Consider the following 20715-nt stretch of genomic DNA (forward strand, 5'->3'; position numbering starts at 1 on the left):
AAGATCGGAAGAGCACACGTCTGAACTCCAGTCACTGCTCGACATCTCGTATGCCGTTTTAAAAAAAAAAAAAAAAAAAAAGACAAAAACACAACCAAGTTGCAGAACAGTATTGTAATAGATTTTGTGCAAATTAAATGAATTACAGACACAAATATATGTTTATATACATATACACACACAAATAATATATGCTTGTGTATGCACAAAAAACAGTACTGAAGAACATGAATTAAACCATTAGTTACTTTTTCTGGGGAGAAGGAAAGGAAGTGAATGGAAAAGGAGTGATTGGGGAAGGGATGGGAATTTTACTTTATTTTTATTTCCTTTAATAAGCATATATTATTCTTACACTTAAAAAACAATAAAATATAAAGAAATATAAAACAATCATCAATACTTCTGCAACTTTGGAACTGAAGGGAAACAGAAAGATGACTCCATTTGGCAGTCTAGTTTTTATTTAAGATTAAGATTATACAAACTAAAGCAGTTCTTAATGATTTAGAAAAAATGAGAGAGTAAAGTGGGAGTGAGGGATACTTACATCCACAGTGATGTCAATTACCCATTGTGGCACCGTCTCATTAAGAAGCATTGACTCAGTCTCACCTCCAGAATCTCTGCAGAGCAGCCTAAAGGCAACCAATCAGGTAGTAAGTGACACAACAAGCAGAAGAGATAAAATCATTGTCAACAACATTAGAGGGCCTTTAGGATAACCACCACTTGATAGCTGGGGAACTAAAGTGCAGTCGGACAGAAGGACTCACTCAGCTAAGAAGGTCTCAGATTCTGAGACCCGACACACACTTCAGCCTCTGAGTCCTGGGGGATAACAAGAAACCTGGGTGTAGATAAAGAATTCAAGAAAGGTCACCTATAAGTGTTACAGTACATGACACAGGTTTCTGCATGTAACAGGGATTAGGATGTTTTCAGTAGTCATATGCTCAGGGAACTACAAAAAAGGAAAAGAATTCTGGGTTCAAGGGCAAGACAAGCATTTTCCTTTCTTCTGGCCCTCCAGAAGACTAGTGAGCTCTCTCCTCTGGCTTTACCAAGCCCTGCTGGCAACTTGGAGGTGAAGTCAGGCCAGTATTTATTTCCCTTCAGAACCTCAAAAAGGACTGCCAAGCACATTACATTGGGCCATTATAGGCACCATGGTCCCCAGGAGCTGCCCAAACCATCTTGCGAGGTGCATCTAAAGGAAGTTAGCTACACTGGTGCTGTCTTGTGGGTAGGGACTTCAGTGGTGCCATCTACCCCTGATTCTGGCAATCATGCTGGGTTAAGTGAGAGAAAGTAGTTTCTTACAAAAACCACTTAAGCTTCTGCCTTAAGGCAAAGTATCAACCTCATTCTAACAGAGAGGCTCAGCTGGTAATTAGAATATGATCTAACAGCATTATCAGACATTTTAACTATCTCATGGAGATAGAAAAAGCTTCCAAATCCCTGATACCTCTTTAAGTCAATAGTAAACAATTTAGAACACCTGGTTTGAATCAGTATTTCTTAGCAAATGAGATGCTTTCTTAGGTAAGGCTCCCAGCCCTCCTTATTCATACCTGAAGAGTGTGCGACCTCCAGCTTCACCAAAGATGACTGGGGTATGGGGGGGTACTTGAAAATATCCATTTCCCTTCTGTACTCGGTTCTCCTGCTCCCCATTTACTAGGGAAAAAATGCAGATGGTGTCAGTATCCAGAGTTAATGCTAAAAACAGATTCTAAGTATTTTGTTTCCATACTGTAGGTTTCAAATACTGTATCACTAAAGTAAAAAACCCTATAAGTTAGCCAGTTAGAAATAAAAATTAAAAAAAGAAACCAACTTAAAAATTGGAAACTAAGAAATACAGCAACTTGTGATATTCTTTATGAGAAATTACTACATTTTAAAGGATTAAAAGAGATTAATGTTTGAGATTTGTAAAATAAAGCAAACCTATCTATTGCAGTCACAGGGGTCTAGGACAACCTGTTTATAAATGATAATCTTTTTTTGTGGGACATCAACTAAGATGATGTCAGAAAATAGAAAAAAATTTTAAAAAACTGTTTATGGGAGTTATAACTAATGACAGAAGTATCAATGGAAACTAAAATCCTCAGAGACCATAATCTCATTTTCATTGTTCTTTGCAAACTGCATTTATTCCACTTTCTCTGTAATCTTTTAACCTAAGTGCCAACTTGTTCATAAACTCTTCTCTAATGAAAGTGGAGGCAATTTCAGCTTCTGAGGCCCATGCAGTTTCAAAATGTCCCTCAGTGTCCAATACATCTTCCTGACCTCATAATGCTTTAAGTCAACTCTTTGCTTCATTGGAATTTTAGTGCCTGAAGGATGGGGCCCATGCCCATTTATCTTTACTACTTCCGTCCTGCAAATCACAACAGGCCTCTGAACACTTGAGCTGCTCCTCAAGTATAATCTAAGCAACTCCCCTGGCGATGGTCTAAGTGCAGCAGATTACCAGACAGCTGAAGCATGCAATGTTCTGAGCTCTGCTTCAGGAGGTGGCCAGACCTTGTCCCTTTTTCTTTACTATGGCAGTTGATTTCCGGGACGATGTGGGGGTTTCTTCTAACTTCTTTCTTACTCCCACAATCAGAGCCTGGACTCAAAGGGTGCCGAGCGTACCATTGTTTTTCGATTACTTAATGTTTATCATTTACTTGGGGCCTCTGAGGGCATCCTTTCTTGCTGTCATAGAGATCATAAAGGGAGAACAAGCCCAAAACAGCAGTGTCCATAGCTAGTCACTGTTAAGTAGAAAAGTCCACAGCAGGACCTAGCTTTCTCAACCCTCTGTGTAGAGATCTTTACATTGAGCTTCTCTGGCTCATAGTTCATGGTACACTTCTGATAGAGAATGAAATGGGCCAGGTGAACAACAACAACAAAAAAACACGACGGGTTGGGTTTGTGTCATTTCTTTGACAGGGACATCAGAACTGCCTTTCAGGAAAGTGTATCAGCCTTACAAAAGAAATTTAAACTCCAAAAAATCATTATGGACAAATCAGTCAACTAGAATGAAGTTAACTGTAGGAGGTCCACATTATTGCTGACCACCAAAGTGGGTAGTCTTCAGCACAATCTCCAGAGAATTCAAATTATGTACCTCAGCTAAGCCCTCAGTAGATGGAATGCAAAGATTTATTAGCTAGCATGGGATACATATAAGTTATGAAATTTTAAGTTCTTTTTTCTCTCCTTTCTTTAACCAACCATTCAAAATATATTCTCCTGTCCAGTGAAAGTCAGTGCCACTGCCTGCAGCACATACATCTTCTGAATGTCGTCAATGACATTCATTCTTAACACATACTCATTACATACCCACACTACTGAGTTGGAACTTGAGTTTTGAAACATTCAGATCAGACTCAACACCAGGTAGATCACCAGACCAGACAGTAAAAACACTTCAGGAAAACATGAACTATGAACTTGGCTTTCTGCTGCAGTTCTAGACAGAAATCCCCAAGTCTATGTCCATGGATTATCTGAGAATTATCTTTGGAAGACAGACACGATACTCTTTATTGGCAAATTCAGGTACAGACCACATTTTATAGCTTACACATCTCTGCTGCCTTCTCCCTATGAGTAGTAAACCATGTTGGGGGTGAGGGGGTGGTTTAGTCCATCTAGCTTGAACAAAAGCTCTCTTAGAATCTCAACTGACAGTGGACAATGTTCTTAATTTGGGCTGTAGAAGGGAGGGTAATAAATTGGGCACACAGAAAATATATCAAATTTAGCAAATGTTTAGCATGTTTCTTAAAACAAAAAAAAAAATCTATCTTTAACTTCTGAGTAATTTTTGACCAATCACATAAAAACAGCACAAACCATGGTTCACTTCATTTTCTTCTTCATCCATTGGATTCACATGTGTCCTAGGCCAATATTCCAGAAGTGCCTGAAGTAAAAGTCCTCCCAAGTTTACTGCAAGAGTTAATTAAAATGAAAAGAAATGGAAAAGAGAGCTGTTAGTTTAAAACTAGAAACAGAGAAAGAAATAAAAATGATGTTTCCACATGTTCTAGCATTAAGGTTTTAATCCAATGCCAATGTTTTAAAAGCAAGATTTTGTCAAGTTCATAAAATTTTATCTGAGAATATTTAAAGGAGTTTAAAGCATAGAGCAAACATACTCTATTTGGTTGTTCAGATATAGCCTTTTATGAAAAATGAATAAACAAAGTCACGAATTACATTCTCTAAAGGTTATTTCTAGTAACATAAAGTTACTAGAATTCTATTGTATGTCCATATTCTTATGAAAATACTGTCCAAAGATATAATCAACAGTAGCAGGCTGTATACAGATGAGTACACAGCAAACAGCAGCATGAATCCACCTCTTTCAGAATGTGGGCCAGGAAAGACTCTCAAACTCACATTTTGGATCTGATCCATCAGGGCTGCTGAAGCCCGCATCTTTTGCAGAAACCCAAGCAGCAAAACAGTCACTCTCATCCAAAGTAATAGTCAACATCTGTCAAAAGGAAAAAACTGTTGGTGGCATTTCACTGAATATCATATTCCAAGTCTCTCAATTCTTTTATTGTGACTGAAGTGCTAAGCCACAGTCTCAGAACCATTAGCTGCTTTGAGAGACTCAACAGCAATACCATTTGATTTACTGGGATACCAAAAAGCACCTTCCAAGTTTAATTTTCTCCTTTTTACATTTAAAAACAGAACTCTCAGGTCTCTCTAGTGGCACACAGGGTTAGGTCTCAGCACTATCAAGCTATGGCAGCCATTGCAGCAAGAGTTTGATCCCTGGCCAAGAGTTAACCCATATGGCACGGGAGACCTCTCCTGTCTTGCCCACTGCACCCAGAAATACTTAAGCAGTTTATTTCTGTTCTGCTTCCCACTCTGTCTCTGGTGGAATGATCCCCCCCCCCCAATACCTCTAGCCTATATCCCAGATCTTGTAGGCATAAATAAACTAAATCTTTGAAAAAAAAAAAAAAGATTAAAAAAAAATCTTTATTACAGGACACTGTAGTAAATAGTACTTCATTTGGGGCTCTACTAGAAATTTACAACAATACCAAATTGCACAAAATATCAATTGCTAACTCACCCCTGTTTTTAGGTCTACTGAGAACCAATTTGGCACATACACCATCTTAAACCTTTTCTTAATTTCATCTTCAAAATCCACTTTGCCCAGATCTTCAACTTTACATGCCTATTTATTAAAAAGAAAGTATAATTAGCCAACTTAAGTGTTGAATTAATCTGAATTTGATTTGGCTTTTTAAAATTTTATGTTTTCACATTTGTCTAAATCAAATGGAGTCTAAACAATATTTCAAAAAGATGTAGTCACTCTGTTTCTCTTAAAGCACTTATCTTTAAATAACTATCTGCTGTTAAAATTTTAAGTTAAAAAACACAAAATATCCTTTTGCTGGGAAATTATAATTTAATTTTACTGATATTGGTAAAATACAACACCACACTTACTCAAAAGCAATGTCAATGGAAGCAAAAAATATCTTCAAAAGAACAAACAACAGTTAAGAGGGCTTAAAGCTAGCTACCCTTAGACCACTTAAAATATAGCAGTGGTTCTGTCTTTCTTGACCATTAAAATTCTTATTTTTCCTATTATTTCTTAACTATGCATGCTCTCTAAAAGTGTGTCCTGAGCTAACATGCCATGTACCATTTCATGAAACAGCTCATCCTCACCCTGAATGCTCAGACCTTCTCACCCCAAGAGCAACCTGGCTCTTTTCTGAGGGTCCCATTTCACCATCATTTTCCCACATCCCACAGCTCCTAGAGTCAAACAGAGACCATTATCTATCATTGCCATATAAAAACTACTACTTTGAGGCCCGTGTCATTTAGGTTCAGGAAACTACCCCTTTCTTCACTGGAATGTAGTAAATGGTCACTCTTCCTTATTCACTGGGGACTGGAACTCTGGCTCAAAGTCTTGCAGAGCACCTTGAGTTCATGCTCTCATTCTACACGGTATCAACACCCACACGGACATGAGGGTTTCTCCAATCTTTGACAATATTCCTATTAAAAATGTACAGTCTCCATCCTCCACTGGATCATTATTAATGCTATCTGGAGTTTCTTCTGTTTCCAAACTCAATACTCCATAAACACCTTTTGTTCTCTTATCTTTGACTTTGTTACTTCCCTACCATATTCAGCACAAGACTTTGATCTCTATTCTTCAAAAAAAAAACCTTTGGCAAAATCCCCTTAGCTTTGTGTTACCATTCTTCCTGGTACAAGGAAAACGGTACACCTGCTTCTTGGGGCCCCTGCGTTATCAATCATCTACCTGCTCACATCTCTGCTGCCTTCTCCCTATGAGCAGGAATCCATGTTCAATTTTTTTCCATCTCAAAAGTACCAAACACCAAAACAAAACCTTCCCTTAACCATCTTGCCCTTAAATCCTCTCCAGTTACTGTCTCGTCTTGCCTACTCACCAAAGCTCAACTTCATCATAGATGGTCTCCACTCATATTCTGTTTCTTCACTTCCCAATTACTACTGACCGCATTCCATCTGGCTTTTGCCTTTAGGACTCCCCAAAGACCGTTCTCCCCCAGACATGATACTCTTTATTGGCAAATTCAGGTACAGACCACATTTTATAGCTTACACGAACTTTCAGCAGGTCCATGATGCTAGCGAGCCACAAGGTTCCTTCTGAAAAGCTCAATTAGTTTTGGAGCTGCTACTGGCTCTTGGTTTTCTTACTGCTTTAATTATACCTCTTATAGTTTCCTCTTTTTCTAATAATCCCTGAAAGGATGATGATTTAATTTTTTTCCTCTGTTCAGTGTAGATGCATTACTTGAAAACTTATCTCAATTATAATCCATTTCAAGTTCTTCCATGTATGCACTGGATTGTACAACTGTCTGCTTAGCAGACACCTCTTATCTAGGTATCCCACAAAAACTCAAAATTCGTTGTCTTTCTCAGCATAGCCCTTTTCCCAAGAATCCATCTGCCTTCTATAATCCCCTGTATTATTTCCACTCACCAATCTAATCCAGAAACCTGGGGTTCATCTCTGCTCATTCTTTCCCTTTATATTCCCTTTTTACCACCAATTTTCAAGGAATAGTGTCATTATGCCCTTATACTCACTCTCATCTCTAATTAAGCCCTTAGTCACAGGCTGAAATGTTGTTCTACTTTTTTTTCTATCCCTTTGTTCCCATCCTAGTGCAGATAAACACCTGATGATGACAATTCACCTGAATTAATTAAAGCTTCCTAGGCATCAGGTGCCAGTCACTATGATAAATACTTCTCAAACAGTCCTTTAACATCACCAAGAAATAGTGCTACCACATTTCAGGAGTAAATCCACAGGGATTTATTAGTGTCAACAGTGTCTAGGATAAGGCAAGATGAAACATAGTTTGTAATATAACAAAGCATGTCTCTGTCGCAGAGGAAAACCACATGGACTTTGTTCGGTCTCATGTTCAGATGTCACATTCGTCAAGTCGTCTCGCAGCATGACTTTCCACAGAAGGGAAAGTGCAGGCCAGGTCAACATTCTATTGAGATAGTGTCCTTTCCCAGAAAGAAATGGATTTATCTTATTCTTTAAATCCAGAAGTTAATGCAAGTGAATCCTTATTTCTTATAACTAAGAGCTTAACCAAATCCCAGGTCTTTTCATTTTCCTTTATACTGCACCCAATATCTGTTTCTTCCGTTAAATTACCAATCATTTTAAGACAACGGTCTTCCAGATTCTTTCCCAATACACAGACTAATACTGCTTTTAATATGGGCTTTTCATGCTTTCAAACCATTTAAGATTGAGATTCTCTAGGAAGTACCAAAGGAAGGTCAACCCCAGGGCCTGCAATTTGAGACTCTGGGAAATGACTTGCAACTCATCTTTCATTTTATACTCCTACTCTTCCCTAATATTCACTTTAGCTCCAACTAAACAAAACTATTCACCTTGCTCTGAGTAAGTATATACCTTTCTCTCTTCCGTGTCTTGTCACTCACTCCCTCCTTCCTAAAATTCCCTTCCATTATTTACCTGATCCATTATTTATGGGATCCTTTAAGCCCCAATTTAAACAATTTCACCACCACCAAGCTCTGCTATTTCTCCAGTTGTATACATAAACTGCCCTTGTTCATAAACTACCCTGTGATGTGTAGTTTTTCTCTTTTAACATTTCCCCCATTCATCTCTCCTACCATAAGTGGTTACCGTATGCACTTTTCTCCAAACAATTCTTTGCATACAATACTCATTCAACCTAGGAAATATCTGTTGAACAAATATATCAACAATACTAAAGGACATTTGTCAGAACTCTAATCGCAGGCTAATTTTTCAATGGGCCTTAATTCCATGCAGTTAAGAAAGCAGTTGAACAGCTTCATACACCTTAACCATTCCAGAGGAGGGCATCACAATGACGTAGAGTTGTGAATGATGCTCATGATGGCTGTAAATACCAAGAAGCAAACTTATTTTGTACACTCCAATGTGGATGACTTTACACCTTTCTTCTCGCACCGGACATTTGGCACTGTCTGGAGGTAACTGTGATGGCCACAAGTGAAGGGTGGGTTCGGTGGGGAGGTGGGCACCTCTTGGGCAGGTGCTAAGAAATGCTGTTGGACATTATACAGGACAACACCCACCCGTAGCCTCCCCAAAATTTATGTGAACCAAATATCAAATGTCTAGGATAAGGCGGGATAAAACACAGTTTGTAATATACCAGGCAGAGAAAATGGTTCCATGCAAATTTTAGATGAATGAAAAGGTAAAGTATGGCCTTATCTAATATTCACTAAGAAATTATAAGCTATTATTATAAATAAGGTATTACTACAATTACATTTTAATTTATATATTTATTATCTTGGTTATCATACATACTGATTTAAAAAAGAAAATACATAATCTGATAACCTACATTTAATACAAAAATGGTACTCACCTTCAATACATCCCAATATGCCACATTATTATTGGTATCTTTGGTTAATATATGTCTCTTATCATTAAGAATGTGGCACTGAATAATACTAGCACCCCCTAAAGGAAAGAAAAAAAATTAGTAAAACAATTCTTTAAATTCACAGCATGGCAACAATTGTTAACTAGCATGTGTGTAACGGAACACAAATGGTACTAGTCGCCAGGAGGCTAACCAGAAGACCACGTAATTATATTTAAGGCAATTTCAGGCGAATCAAAGAAAAGCTGATTTTAATAATAGATTATAGATTTTAAGACTCCTCACTTCAAGGGGATACTAGGGAAAGACTGTTAGGGGGAAAACAAACAGTTTCATCCACTGGTCAAATCCCAAATGATAGAGGAAAAACCTTTGAACTGGTCCTGTTTCCCATCAACTTTTGTTTTTTATCTTGTTTCAATGGCTGTGATTGGATAGTCTATTTTAATGGTGAGGCAACAGCAGACACCTATATGAACTGCAGGTGATGAACTGCAAGTGAATGTAACATTCAATATCTAAACCCCAGACTCCGACATTCAACCAAAGTTGCCATTCCAGTTGTCACGTGTAGCTTTCAACAAGCAGACCCGCCCTTTCCAGCTGGTGCCATGAGGCAGTATTAACCCCATTTACACAGTGGCTACTGATTTTACCAAGGCCATGACTATTTCGTTGCTGATCAAAAAAGATGAACTCAAGAGAGTTTAAAGTCACTAAACAGCACTTAAAAAAAGATTTTCCTCTATTAAGAATAAACTAATATACTATTAATCTTTTGTAATATAAGAATTACATGTAAAAGGCCATCTTCTTTATTTTCATAGATCTCTTAGTAACTATAACTAACCTTAATCAAGGTACAATACCTTCTAATTTACTTACTCACCTTTAATAACCTGGTCAGGTTGTGTACACAGGGGTGTTATAGGATTTGTACAGTCATTGTCATAATCTCCGGAAGCTCTGAAATTATGAATTCCCTTCAGTGTCTAAAGGAACAAAATTACTTAATCACTTCATGCTTTATAGGCTTTGCTAATCTGTTCAAAGTGGCAAGGCAAATAAAGAACAAATGAGAAAAAGCAAACAACAATGCTAACCCAAAAATACTTAGTCCCAAGTATATTTATATATCATGATTCAAACAAACAAATGTTAAGACAAAGAACAGAATCTAGTCCTTTTGGCGAGAAGCTAGGCACTATTCCAGGTAAAGCTAAGAGGATCTCAAACTGGCACAAAGAAATTTAGATAAGATTGTGACATTTTACACAAGTGCGTGAGAAAGAACAGGAATAAATGCAAACACTTTCTTTTTCGTTATCCATAGTCTGGTAAGCATGAAAACTTTTATTAAGATTTAAGAATTAGCAGTACTTTGGCGACTTTTCTCATCCCATCCTCTATTAACTAGCCTGGATCTTATACTATGCAGAAAGAGGAGCCCCGACAAGTTTCCTTGCTGTGCTGGTACTGGGCTGTTTATTTTCAAAAGCAGTTTCACAAGGTAAGAAAATACACAATATTTACTAGTTTTATTGGGCAATACTTAAGTAGTATTACCTAAATCCTCAGGAATAAACACACTTGCATTCATCAGGGTTTTCAGATTTTTGCCACTGTCTGAAAGGATGCTGAGAATCAGGATTACACCGAGTCTTTGGTACAACTATCTGGCAGGTCTGTGTTAACAACCACATATTTATAAATCTTTGCCAAGTACACACACAGTGGTTCACTTACCCATTTATTTACTGTAGACTTAGTTGTTGCAACCCAGATTGCAGGAGGGGGATCAGCTGATCTGTCAAGTTCCATCTGAAAACAAAGCACAAGAATGCTTGATGAAATGGCAGCTCTTCTGAACTGCCAGGACTAGTTAACATCATTAAGTATCAATTGTTTCCTGCAACATTTGTGTGCCGAGTGTTGACGATATATCAGAACATGTGTTAACAGCTAGAGATGTACACAATGAGAGTGTCTTTGGTAAAGGAGTCACAGCCCAAAAACAGTGACTTAGAGTTTTAAGTGTGGTTAACTTATGGAACCTAAATGGATTCAAAAGGATAACTTAGCATAACTTTGTTTCTGCTACTCCAGTTGTTCTTCCTTAATAATGAAATTATTTTTAATTTGAACATGTTTTTTTTTGAACATGCTTTTAGTAAAATATACTCTAATAAGGCCCTCCCTGGTGGCGCAGCGGGTTAAAACACAGCACTAAGAAGCTAAAGCCACTTCCGCATGAGTTTAGTCCCAGCCCCCGAGGTGACCCACATGGCGTGGGTCACCTCTCCTTACCTGCCTGCTGCTCCCCTCAGCCGTGTACGTCATAGATCTGCCTGTTCTGCTTCCCACTCTGTCTCTGGTGAATCCTCTCACCACCCCTATACCTCTGGACTGTACCCCAGTTCTGTATGCATAAGTAAATAAATCTTAAAAAAAAAAAAAACTAACAAAATAGCAAAAATGAAAAGTACCCCTACATTCTAATTCTTTTCCTAGGGACTGTACACCTCTGAAGAGTTTACTGTGCATCCTTTATTTTTAAAGCATTGTACATATAAAAACATACATATATGCATGGGTATTATGCAAGTGGAATCACTGTTCATATTCCTTCTCTAATGACAAGTCAGGAGCCAGGCAAGCTCAGGAGCAGAACCAAACAATCTCACTAGGGCTTGCCAACCAATGAACTATGTATGCCGCTGATAAACCCAACTCACATTTATTCTACAGAAGACTAACAAAAATGTTAAAATAGCTCATTTAAGACCCCACAGCTGCTTTAATAAAGATTAGATAACACATATAATAATCTTAATTATAAAACTAAATATATGACATACCTTGAGAACTGGTGCTTTTTCTTCACAAATTAGCACTCGGATGTCTGGGTTTCTTAGGTCTGTACAATAAATTTTCCTATCCCTTCCTCCAGAATACACATGTGTGAAGGTGTCATTGACTTGCAGAGCCCAAACTCCTTCATCATGGACCCGATACGTTGCTATACACCTCTGCTGACCAAGGGACCAAAGGCGAATTGTGCCATCAGAACTGCCAGAAAGGCACTGAGAACAAACAAAGTAAAGGTTAGAAATCGGCCCAAAAGTTCCTGCTTGCCTGTGCTTCGCATCAGGCTTCCCTCTTGACTCTACACTATCAAGCACACCTCTAAAACTGCTTTTGTCGCTCTGACAAGAGATTTCTGACAAGCACACGTCACAGGCTAAAGTGACTGAGGCAACAGCACATACTCAAGCTGGGGAAACATGAGTGAAACTGCTGTTGTGCTCTTGACCAGGCCAGTTGTGATTATTAGTAAATCCTTCAGGCAAGTCCTGTTCAGATTATCTCCTATTAAGAGAGTTGAAAGGTGTCTGAGAGACTGAAGCCAACAGCAGACTGCACAGGGCTGTGGTTCTCAAAGTGTGGCTTCCAGCAGCATTGGCATTCCCTGAAAACTTATTAAAAATGTAAATTCCAGACCCCTTCCACATCTAATGAGGCACAAATTTAGCAATTTGTGTTCCAACAGAATCTGCAGGTGATTCTGGTTCACTGAGTTTGCGTTAGGTCAGCAAGAATTTTGGATCCCTGGGTCACACTTTTGCCATGTCCCTTTCTTGTGACTCAGAACTCCTGATGGCCTGCCAAGTCTCTAGGATTATACTGACAAGAGTTAGAAGTAAAACTTAATCCCAGTCTTATCACTCACTGTGACTTTGGACACTTCCCAAAGGAGCCTCAAGTTCAATATCCATTAATATAAAATGTTATATTAATATAAATATATCAATGGAATCTCAGTATTCAGTATTAACATTAGCCATTCTAGCAATTTCTGAAGGCTCAGAGCAACAACTACATAGAAGCAGCTGGCACATAAATTAGGGCTGTGCACTCTGTGAGTCTGACAAGAAGAGGCTAAATCAGCTCCTGTTCAATTGCATTCAGCATGCCTGGTGTTCTCTACCAGTTACTGTGGTGATTTCATTTCTTTCGAAAAAATTGGTCCATCAGAGACAGCAACTGCTGTATATGAAATTAAATAGGCCAAGAGCTACAAAGAATGGAAGATGGTTGTGATTTTGGAGATTTGGGAAAGCATATGTATAACTGAGGCCATTGGGGAATCAAGGAGTTACTGGCATGTCTTGTGACCTGAAGGGACGGACATTTAGAACTTTAGACATATCAACTAAATGAACACCTTCTAGCAGACTCTTCCACAAGCTGCCAGGAACAGCAGTGGTTTAATAACTGATTCCAGGCAATTCACAAGGGAACCAAGAGACTAACCAATAGCAAAACTGTCAGGACTAAGGTTGCAAGAAAACCTTCAATGTGTGTGGGAGAGCTATGGCAGCCAGACAGGGAGAGACCAAGGGAGGTTCCCCATTCTAGGAAGAGATGCTACTCTGAGATAGCAGAAGTTTAACTAAAGCTTTGACCACTCAGATCTTAGACCATGTTTCTAAGGTAATAAGGTTTGACAACCTAAAGATAAGGAAGGCATTAGGGGTTAGAAGTCCTTACAACCTTGGCAACTTGCAGCAGTAAAGAGATCAGTCCTAAACCCACGTGAGTTGTTGAAAGCAGATGAGAACACAGTTTTATCAATCCTGGTACAGAACACAAAATCACCTTTGATACCGTCAGTATTCTAAAGCTGCTAAAAGCTAGGCACTCAACCACAGAGGAATCACTTTTAAAGTAGTATTGGCAAAACTGTAGGCAACATTTTATAGTCTGGTTAAAGAATTTCCCGTTTTATAGGCACTCTAGTATCTCGCGTCATTTAGAAGTTACAGAAGTCACCACAACCTTTCCCCCCTTCCTCCACCCTTCTACTGGATAAACACGAAGATGCCCTCATTAGGATACTGCTGAGACTCGGACAGATGCCCCAATGGTTCCACTAGACTAAATTTAGGAGACACAGATTCTATAGCTCTGACCAAGCAATCTGTGCTTTTGCCAGTGGAGATGACAGACACCAGAATACTGAGGCCAGGCTGCTGTTGACCTAAACAAGTATTTTTTGGGATTTTCACTCATACACTCTTAGGCAAGGTAAGTCAGGGGCAAGGATGGCATAACACTCTGACACTGCAGACCCAAAGCTAGTTTCAACAAGACTTGTATTACTAGGAAAACTGTGTAGTGACACATAGGATGTGAATGACTCATATTAAGACAGCAGGTTGTCCCAGATCCACAAGCAATTGCCTGAGCCAGGCACAAGGAACGAGAAGTGTCAGGTGGTTATGCCCAGCAATGTAGGTACCAATCAAAACAAATGCAGTCATAACAGACCTTAAATCCAAAGGAAATGCGGAAACTGGTTTGTGTTCATGTGATTAATTGGCCTGTTATACATATCTTACCACAAGTCCCTGACTTACAATGCCACCAGAAATCCCACATTAAAGGATTGCAGAGCAACTCAGCAGAATGCAATGTATACTCTGGTATAGTAACTGACAACTGTCTCCTCCATTTTATTTTCATTTGAGAATCCATAAATACATTTTTCCTCCAGTCTTCTCCCCAAATGAGGAATATAATTGTTCTGTTGATTAATTTCCTAATGAAAACATTCTATATTGTTGGGGGTTAAATTTGTCTATAGGTATGAATGAGAAAAATGGATGGAGGAGAAGCTAGAGGAGGAAAGACATCTGCTTAATTATGTACTCTAAGGCTGACAGGCAGCTTTTAAAGTAGTGCCACATAGTTGTCTCTGCTTATAGTTATTGTGGCTGACTTCAGGTGAAATGCACCTGTTATTACACACGTGATATTTAAATCACCTTACGTAAAAGCACATCAGAACTGTAAAGACAGGGAACAAGGCATAGTGTAGCAGAAAGGCAGGCTTTGTGACCTCCTTTCTCCCTCCTGGAAACCATCATGTCCACAGGCCTAATCATGGCAGTCCCACACAGCGCAATCCCAGACCAAGTTAGCAGAACAAGGTGGGCAGCCACCTGCCGTGTAGCCTGCCAGCAGTGCTGGAAAACTGTGAGGCGCCAAATGTACTGGTTTTCTTAGACTCACATGAAAATGGTGTAGCAAAGACATTCAAGAGCTCTAGAAAATGTCATCATTTACAAACCAGAATATACTTATTATTTCTCATGCTCTCATCAATGAGACAAACTAAATCTGTATCCCACTTTGCAGACGAGCAAACCAAGGACTAGTAATGTGAAGTTCTTTCCTCAAGGCTGCATTAATGGTGAGGTCCTTCCACATCTTCAGAGACCTCCATAGGCATCTCCAACTCTTGGGGTCTGAAATATGAGCCAACTTCCTTTGGCTAGTTTTTCAAACCTCCCTTCCACCTCTGAGCAAAGACTTCTCTCATTCATGTATGAATAACTGTCATGCCATAATTTCCACAGGAGTAATAGAGTGATGATATTTTTCATCTCATCCGCTTCCTAATCTCCTTGTTCTAACCCCATCAGAATCAACTACAGACTGCTCTGAACTTAACTCTGCCCTTTGAAAAAAAAATGGGTAAGGGAGCGGGACAGATGATAGAGGTCTGTCGTAACATCCAATGACGCTCAGTTTCTCTTGATTCTTATCAGCTACACTGATGAAAGATTATTTTTCCATTGTTACAAATAGAATTGTGATGTATAACTCAAAAAGCTTATTGCCAGCAGAGTATTAATTCATGTTCAAAGATTTCCAGAATGTTTTTCTTTAAAATGTGGACTCTAAGTAGTATGTTAAGACTTTTAAAGTTATAAACTGCGTCCGGTGAGCCAATTGACAAGATCTGTCTGAAGTCAGACCCACTGTGAGAAAATTTTCCATTTGGTACACTGGAGAAAGACTTCAATACCAAAGTTTCCCCTTGCTTCACACAAAGTACTGTTTAAAAATTTTAGGAGACGTGTCAGAATTGCATATAATCATCTGTATTAGGATTATTCTGAGGGAATTCTTGCTTTGCTATTATTAAAGAGATGCAAACAGAATAATGTTAAAATGCGCAATTGGGTTATTATAAGTATTTGAAATTAGGTCACAGTTTTTAATATCTGTAGCTTTGAGTTCAAAGCAATTATCCAACAGCATACAGAGTATGGAAACTTCCGCTGTATGAGCTTTTTGACAAGGTCATTAGGTAAATATCCAGGTGACATTGCATACCTGTGTGCCATCTCTGTTCAACAGCAATGCTTTCACATTATCCGTGTGGCCTTTAAGCTTCATTAGTTTTGCACATGTTCTTGGATCCCATACCCTTAATACCTGTAAATTTTAACAAAATATTGCACAAATGATCTACAAGATCTATTATAAGTAGAAGATGAGTTTTATAAGTGTCAAACATGACACTGAGAGAAATACTGCTTGTCAATGGACACCCAGGCTAATCAGCTTCTGAAGCACGAGGAAGCCTTTCTCACGTCAAAAGCACAGACTCCCCGAGCCAGCAGCCCTGCTGCCCCATACCACAGATGAACGTTAACTGCATAGCTGTGCTCTTATTTGTTCAAATAAAATCTTTTGGCACTTACCAAGCACAACCACTGTTGATGTATTTAGTAACTACACAGATCAAATTGTATATTTAGTTACTGCAGAGATCAAATTATTTTAGTTTCTTTATTTTCTAGTGTGAAATACACATTTTTAAGTTTCCCCTTACCTTCTCAGTGGACCCTGATACAATGATTGTTCCCAGTTGATTCATTGCCAGGCTATATATAGAATCTTTGTTCCCACTTAAAGAAGAAGCTATTAAAAGATTAATGAGGATAGATGTTAACAAAATCATCAGCTGTTTAGTTATCAGCAAAAGTTGCACTTTTAATTATTTGGTTGACAAAAATCTCATCTTTACTGCTTTAGAAAAATATCTACTGATCATGGAGATAATTCTAAACAAAAATAATGTTACCAAAATTTACACTGTTTCTGGATTTAAACATAAACAAGTATACCAGCTAAACCAAAATGCACTGCCATTTACAAGCTAGCCATAAAAGCAAAATATTCAAAGATATACATGTGCCAAAAAAAAAAAAAAAGAAAAATATGGCCAAGCTCACTATTATTCAAGGAAACAAAAATACTATTTTCACCTACCACATCAGATAAAACCCAAGGTAATACTTCTGAAAAGAATATAGTAAAATGACACTCTCATTTGTGAATCTCATACATTACTTCTGGAAGGAAATTAAGCAATGTGTAGCAAGAATCATGGTCATGGCCTTTGACTATTAAGTCTATTATTGAAGTAAAAAGAGCTGCACATAAAACTATTCCTATAGTATGATTCTAATTTACAAAGATATTCAAAGATATATACGTGCCAATAAAAATGAAAAATATGCCCAATTTCACATGTCTAAGGCATAATCACATTGACATAGCTAAATATAACAATTATAAAATTATAATTTTGCATAATCTATAATTACATAAATGTAACAATGATATAAATGTAACAATACATAACAATTCTAATGTAACTTTGTGTATGCCAAGAAGCTATGATGAACTGTGTGATAATTTAAAAAAACTGTATCTTCCCCCCTTTTCCAGGAAATATTTGAGGTCTAAACACTTCTTGCCTTGCTCTCCTTGACTTTTTTAGTGGTACAGATTCTACAACCAATATATCTTGCTTAGAATTGTTGAGAGAGAATATCATGCAAGTTTATGATTATAGAAATAAGACTAACTAGCACCCCTGAGCAAACTGGCATTACGTGGTAGGGAATCTAAATGTTCAGGCCCACGTCCTGAGCCAAGATCTCCCTGGCCAGCCTTAGGCAAAATGAGTTTCTCGGAGTCTTTCTGACACCTGGCCTAACCACTGTAGTATGATAGCCACAGATGAGGCTGCTTCCAGTCTAGACTTCTATGGGTCTGACCTGGTAATAGGAAACCTCTTAGTTGTGGAGGCATCCATCTATAAATTTGCTGTGAAAGTCTCTGAATTGCTTCTAAAAGCACCCTATAATCTCCCTGTACTCTTCTGGAATTCACTGGATTCCTTAGGGGTACTCTCAAAGTGTCTTACAAAATAGGCACCAAGAATATTTTCTTTCTTTCCTTTGGCTATTTTCCATCTTGGCCATTAACTCAAAATCTCTTAGTATTTAGTGACACTTTTAAAAATCAAACACTGTCAGGCAGTCATCACCTCCATCAATAAAATCTGTTGAGTGTGTGATTTGGAGCCAAGCAATGCTATGGGAGATTCAAAGCAATAGTAAGACAGACTCCTCTGTCCTGCAGGAATTTATATGTTAGCTAGGGATGTACAAAAACAACCAGGCTGTACCTGGAGAGATTACTATCTTTAGACTGCAGTGGGAATTAGCTATAGAACCCTGTGGGTGGAACTCCCCATGTGTGAACCACTATCTTGATGCAAATCTATCAAAGATGTCTCGTAAACCATTCTTCATGTATGTCATCTTAGATCACTTTCAAAAAATTTTTGCAAACACCTTACTTGTGACAGTGTTATTCGAGGCAGTCAATGCTGTAAGAGTATTCACATCCCAAAGGAATATTTGTCTGTCCAGCCCAGCTGATGCTACCAGTTCTTTATCCTTGGCGTAGGCTAAGGCCTTTACATAATCCTGTAACAAAAACACATACACTATAACCTACTCTATAGATCAATAAGAAAGTGAGCCATATAAAACTCCTAGTCCTAATATTAAATACAATGAGAATTATGTTTATGTTTACTTTACCTTATGTGTCCTTAATGTTGACATGCAAAATCCCTTATGTGCATTCCATACTTTTACTGTTGTGTCAGAAGAAGCAGAAATTACTAGAAGAGGAAAAGAATTAACAAACCCCTTAGAAGGATGATTTAGCACTGTTTTAAAGGCTTATCTTAAAACAATGTAGCAATGATTCAGATTTATGTTCATATATATTCACACACACACACACATATATGATATACATATGAATATTTATAATATTCCTAACATTATTTCAAATATCTGTTAATTGTTCATTCATAAACACATACCCCAATATACATTCCAGAACCAATGTATTTTGTCTGAAATATTTTTTGAAGAGGCAGGGCAAACTTCAGTGTTGCAGTCAAAAATACAATTAATTTGCCTGAGAAGAATTATCTAATATACACAAAATTAAGAAGTGGATCGATCTTATTATAAGAATAAATCTTAGTAAGGCTAAAAGAAGAACATATATTGCATGAGTCTATTTACATACAGTTCAAATGAATTCAACATTAGTCAACAGTGTTTGGAAGTCAGTGTTTGCAACAGTGCTTGGGATCAGGGATAGAGACAAAGCCCAAGGGGGCTTCTGGTAATCTGTTCTTTGATGAGTGTTATGTAAAATTTTTTGAGCTGCACTCTCATGGTATGCATACTTTTTTGTATGCACGAAAATGTCATAAAACATTTTACATGAATTAAAAATTTCCAGATGTCCAATAAGCCAAAGAAATACTTACATGTCTTCCCATTACAACAGAGTACGATGTCATTTACCCAATCGGTATGGTGTTCCATAGAAGCTATGTATGGATCTTGCTGAAATTAAAAAGAATGCCATTAGTTTACAGTAGAGGATGAACTGTAATACAATTATAGGTGTTTATATTATTCAATTAATGTGATACTGCTTTAAGGTCTTAAAATTGACAACTGAATTCAAACTAGAATTTCATCAAACACTTGTGCTTTCAGACAACAAATGCAAAACAGAAGTTTTGTTTCAGGACAGTATTATTACTAATGAAACAATAGGTTTCTAGGACAAATGCTTAATTTTTATGCTTGTAGTGGAGATGGCAGCAAGATCTAGGCTAGGCACTATATGTGACACAAAGTGCTAAAAGAAGGGACATGAACAAATCTGCAGGCTTTTGAATCAGTAGAGGTGAAGGGTCACTGTAGCCAACAGGAAATGAGGCTAGTGAGTAAGGTAAAGAGCAGGATGCCTGCAAGGCAGATAAACACTTTTCCTTTTAGCCTCCCCATGCTGTTTTTACCTTCTGAACTAAAGGTTTTCCTCATGACATCTATAGTCCTTCCGAGAAGAAACGGGAGCCAAGGCAAGGAGTGCTACTCATATCACCTCTTCAATTCAGTAACTCAAGATTCTTCTATTCCTTTCCACTGACTTAATTACCAGGAGAGGCCTCTTAAAGAACAGTATTAATTACATTCTACACCTAAAACAAGCAAATTCAAGGCACTTCTAGACACTCTACAAGACTGTCTGAGAAATGATGCTATTCAATTTTTTTATAAAATGAAGCTCAGAATAAAGAGGGCATAAGTTTAATTCTTATGAGTGGTTTATCTTGTTTGAAATAAGGAGGATTCCCAAAATGGTGACATCCCAATTCAAATGTAAGTTCTAAAAAGCATTTTAAAGTCAATTTTTTTTTTTTTGCTTTTCATGTTCTGACATGGGGTTACCACTGTTTCCACTGGTTATAAAGTTCAAAACTCACTGGCTTAACATCCATTTATAGAAATATTATCTATCCAGCAACTATGCAAAGTAGTAGCTTTTTCTTGTGGCTTAAACATTATATTCAAAGAGCTTATTAGAAAGATACAGACTTTTAAAAACACAAGGTCTAGAATCAGGGGTTTGGGCTGACATTATATTTGCTACTTACTAG

The 20715-nt window shown here is 37.9% G+C and overlaps 1 protein-coding gene across 1 annotated transcript in view; it reads right to left on the reverse strand.

Moving 5' to 3' along the window:
- The window catches only part of WDR48 (WD repeat domain 48), a 40820-nt gene that overhangs the window by 9524 nt on the left and 10581 nt on the right, over nucleotides 1–20715 (reverse strand). The window contains exons 3-16 of the mRNA XM_004676296.2: nucleotides 19534–19612; nucleotides 18785–18867; nucleotides 18538–18667; nucleotides 16717–16805; nucleotides 16215–16316; nucleotides 11888–12112; nucleotides 10776–10850; nucleotides 9919–10021; nucleotides 9009–9106; nucleotides 5123–5230; nucleotides 4426–4522; nucleotides 3874–3969; nucleotides 1578–1683; nucleotides 551–638 (exon numbers count right to left, since the gene is read on the reverse strand). Of these exons, the coding sequence (XP_004676353.1) occupies nucleotides 551–638; nucleotides 1578–1683; nucleotides 3874–3969; nucleotides 4426–4522; nucleotides 5123–5230; nucleotides 9009–9106; nucleotides 9919–10021; nucleotides 10776–10850; nucleotides 11888–12112; nucleotides 16215–16316; nucleotides 16717–16805; nucleotides 18538–18667; nucleotides 18785–18867; nucleotides 19534–19612 (1479 nt within the window). The remainder of the gene's footprint in view (nucleotides 1–550; nucleotides 639–1577; nucleotides 1684–3873; nucleotides 3970–4425; nucleotides 4523–5122; nucleotides 5231–9008; nucleotides 9107–9918; nucleotides 10022–10775; nucleotides 10851–11887; nucleotides 12113–16214; nucleotides 16317–16716; nucleotides 16806–18537; nucleotides 18668–18784; nucleotides 18868–19533; nucleotides 19613–20715) is intronic.

Source organism: Condylura cristata, unplaced genomic scaffold (genome assembly GCF_000260355.1).
Source record: "Condylura cristata isolate star-nosed mole 26May11 unplaced genomic scaffold, ConCri1.0 scaffold00004, whole genome shotgun sequence".
Classification (NCBI taxonomy): Eukaryota; Metazoa; Chordata; class Mammalia; order Eulipotyphla; family Talpidae; genus Condylura; species Condylura cristata.